Below are 2,369 nucleotides of genomic sequence, written 5' to 3'. Positions count from 1 at the left end.
ATGGATGATAAATCTTCTGGGATGATAAATCCAAGTGCTAGGTTCAGGGATGATAAATCTTCTGATATAGTGGAGCAATTTAACAAACTATATCATGTTGATTCTTTGGAAAAGTATATTGATGATGTTGAGGACCTTAGGGCACTTATGTTGCATAACAGTCCAGATTTGCCTGAAGCATATGTGCTAGATAGTTTTATTGGTGGATTAAAACCTGGTGTGAAACCTTTTATAAAGGCTTTCAAACCAGTTAGTATTGCACAAGCTGTTGAGTTTGCAATATTGCAGGAGGAAACTTTGAAAGTGACTAAAGGGAATCAGAATAAAATGTATGCAAGTCAGGTTCCTTATGCTACATCATCAAAGATAAATTCTTCCTTTTCAGCTCTTGCTAATGATAAACCACCTTTATTACCTAATCCCATAAAGGCTTTAGATAATAAGAAAATGCATACTGGTTTTAATAAGAATATTAGGACTTTTAGGCATATTCCGGCAGAAGTTAGAGCTGAGGAAATGGCCAAAGGTTTGTGTTACTACTGTGATCAGCCATATGATAGGAGTCATATATGTCAATTTAAGGAAGCCCAGTTGTTTACAGTGGAGATTCCAGGTAATAATGGTGACTTGATGAGGTATGAAATGAGTGAGGAATCTAGTGAAAATGAAGTTGAAGAGGAGGAAGCGATAGAAGATCCTAAAATGTCTGTTAATGCCTTGTCTGAAAACCAAGGTTTTCATACCATGAGGGTGAGAGGGGTAGTAGGCAATGCTGTAGTGCATATTCTGATTGATTCTGGGAGTACGCGTAACTTTTTAGACATTGAAATGGCCAAGAAGTTAAAATGCCAATGTGTGACTATTCCTCATCAGGCGGTAACAGTTGCAGATGGAAACCATTTAGCCTGTCAACAAATGTGTAAGTCATTTAGCTGGAAGATGCAAGGTCAGGGTTTTATAACAGATGTTTTGTTGATTCCATTGGGGAGTTGTGACATGGTTTTGGGAATACAATGGTTGAAGACGCTTGGATCTATTCAGTGGGATTTCAATAAATTAGAGATGATATTCACATTCCAGGGACAACAAATATGTTTAAAAGGGAGTTCACCTCCAAAACTGAAGGTAATGGATATAGCACCTAGTTATAAGATGATGAAAAATGCAGCTCAGCTGTACTTCTTGCAGTTAGCTGAAGTAGGTGAGATTAAGTTAGAGGCTTGTCAGTTACTTCAAACTGAGAGAGTGCCAGAAACACCTTCAGATGAGGAATACTTAAAAGAGTTAAAGCAAAGGTACATTAACATTTTTGAAGAACCAAAGGAATTGCCTCCATTTAGAGGAGTATTTGATCATCCAATTCCTTTGGAGCTTGGATCTGGACCAGTTAACATAAGGCCTTACAGATATCCTCTTAAACAAAGAGATATCATTGAGAAATTAATTCAAGAAATGCTGGATAAAGGCATTATACAGAACATCTCTAGTCCCTTTGCATCTCCAGTGGTCTTGGTTGGTAAAAAGGATGGTTCTTGAAGACTTTGTATTGACTATAGAGAGTTAAATAGAAAAACTGTAAAGAACAAGTTTCCTATACCAGTAATTGAACAATTGTTGGATGAATTGGCAGGGGTTACAGTGTTTAATAAGCTGGATTTAAGAGCAGGCTATCATCAAATGAGAGTGAAACCTGAAGATGTCTATAAAACAGCTTTTAAAACTCATACATGACATTATGAGTTTTTAGTAATGCCATTTGGCCTTACTAATGCTCCTGCTTCTTTCAGGGTTGGATGAATCACATTTTCAAGCCATATTTGAGGAAATTTGTATTAGTATTTTTTGATGATATTTTGGTTTATAGTAAAGACAAAAATACTCATTGGAGACATTTGGAGGCAGTCTTTGAGCTTATGCAAAATAATCTGTTATTTGCTAAGGAAAGTAAGTGTGCATTTGCTGTAAAGAAAATATAGTACTTGGGTCATTTTATTTCTGAAAAAGGGGTGGAAACAGATCCAGCTAAGATTTCAGCAGTCAGTAGTTTGCCTGTTCCAACCAATGTTAAAGATGTTAGAAGTTTTTTGGGTTTAGCTGGCTATTACAGGAGGTTTGTTAGGAATTATGCAATAATCAACAAGCCTCTTACTGAACAGCTTAAGAAGAAAGGATTTCAATGGAATGAGGAATCACAGGAAGCTTTTCAAAAATTGAAACAAGCTTTGGTTTCTGCACCAGTCTTGGCAGTTCCTGATTTTTCTAAACAGTTTGTAATTAAGACTGATGCTTCTCAAAAGGGGATTGGAGCAGTATTGATGCAAGATGGTCATCCATTATACTTTCTGAGCAGGTCTTTGGGACCAAAGTGA

At 36.6% G+C, this 2,369-nt stretch overlaps 1 protein-coding gene across 1 annotated transcript; it reads left to right on the top strand.

The window, feature by feature from the left end:
• On the top strand, nt 1-2,369 carry LOC141685312 (uncharacterized). Its single transcript, XM_074490420.1, has 4 exons — nt 1-1,528; nt 1,631-1,698; nt 1,788-1,944; nt 2,005-2,369. The coding sequence occupies exons 1-4, from the start codon at nt 1-3 to the stop codon at nt 2,367-2,369; spliced, it is 2,118 nt and encodes a 705-aa protein (XP_074346521.1).

This window comes from Apium graveolens, chromosome 9, assembly GCF_009905375.1.
Source record: "Apium graveolens cultivar Ventura chromosome 9, ASM990537v1, whole genome shotgun sequence".
Taxonomy (NCBI): domain Eukaryota; kingdom Viridiplantae; phylum Streptophyta; class Magnoliopsida; order Apiales; family Apiaceae; genus Apium; species Apium graveolens.
The sequence above is the reverse complement of the archived record's forward strand: the minus strand, read 5'-3'. Positions and strand labels throughout refer to the sequence as shown.

Bases quoted from the DNA above. Each gene is read 5' to 3' on its own strand.
- LOC141685312 (XM_074490420.1), top strand. From the start codon at position 1: ATGGATGATAAATCTTCTGGGATGATAAATCCAAGTGCTAGGTTCAGG. The intron at 1,529-1,630 runs GTTCTTGAAGAC...ATGAATTGGCAG, and splicing joins CTTGGTTGGTAAAAAGGATG to GGGTTACAGTGTTTAATAAG. The intron at 1,945-2,004 runs GTAAGTGTGCAT...TTTCTGAAAAAG, and splicing joins TCTGTTATTTGCTAAGGAAA to GGGTGGAAACAGATCCAGCT.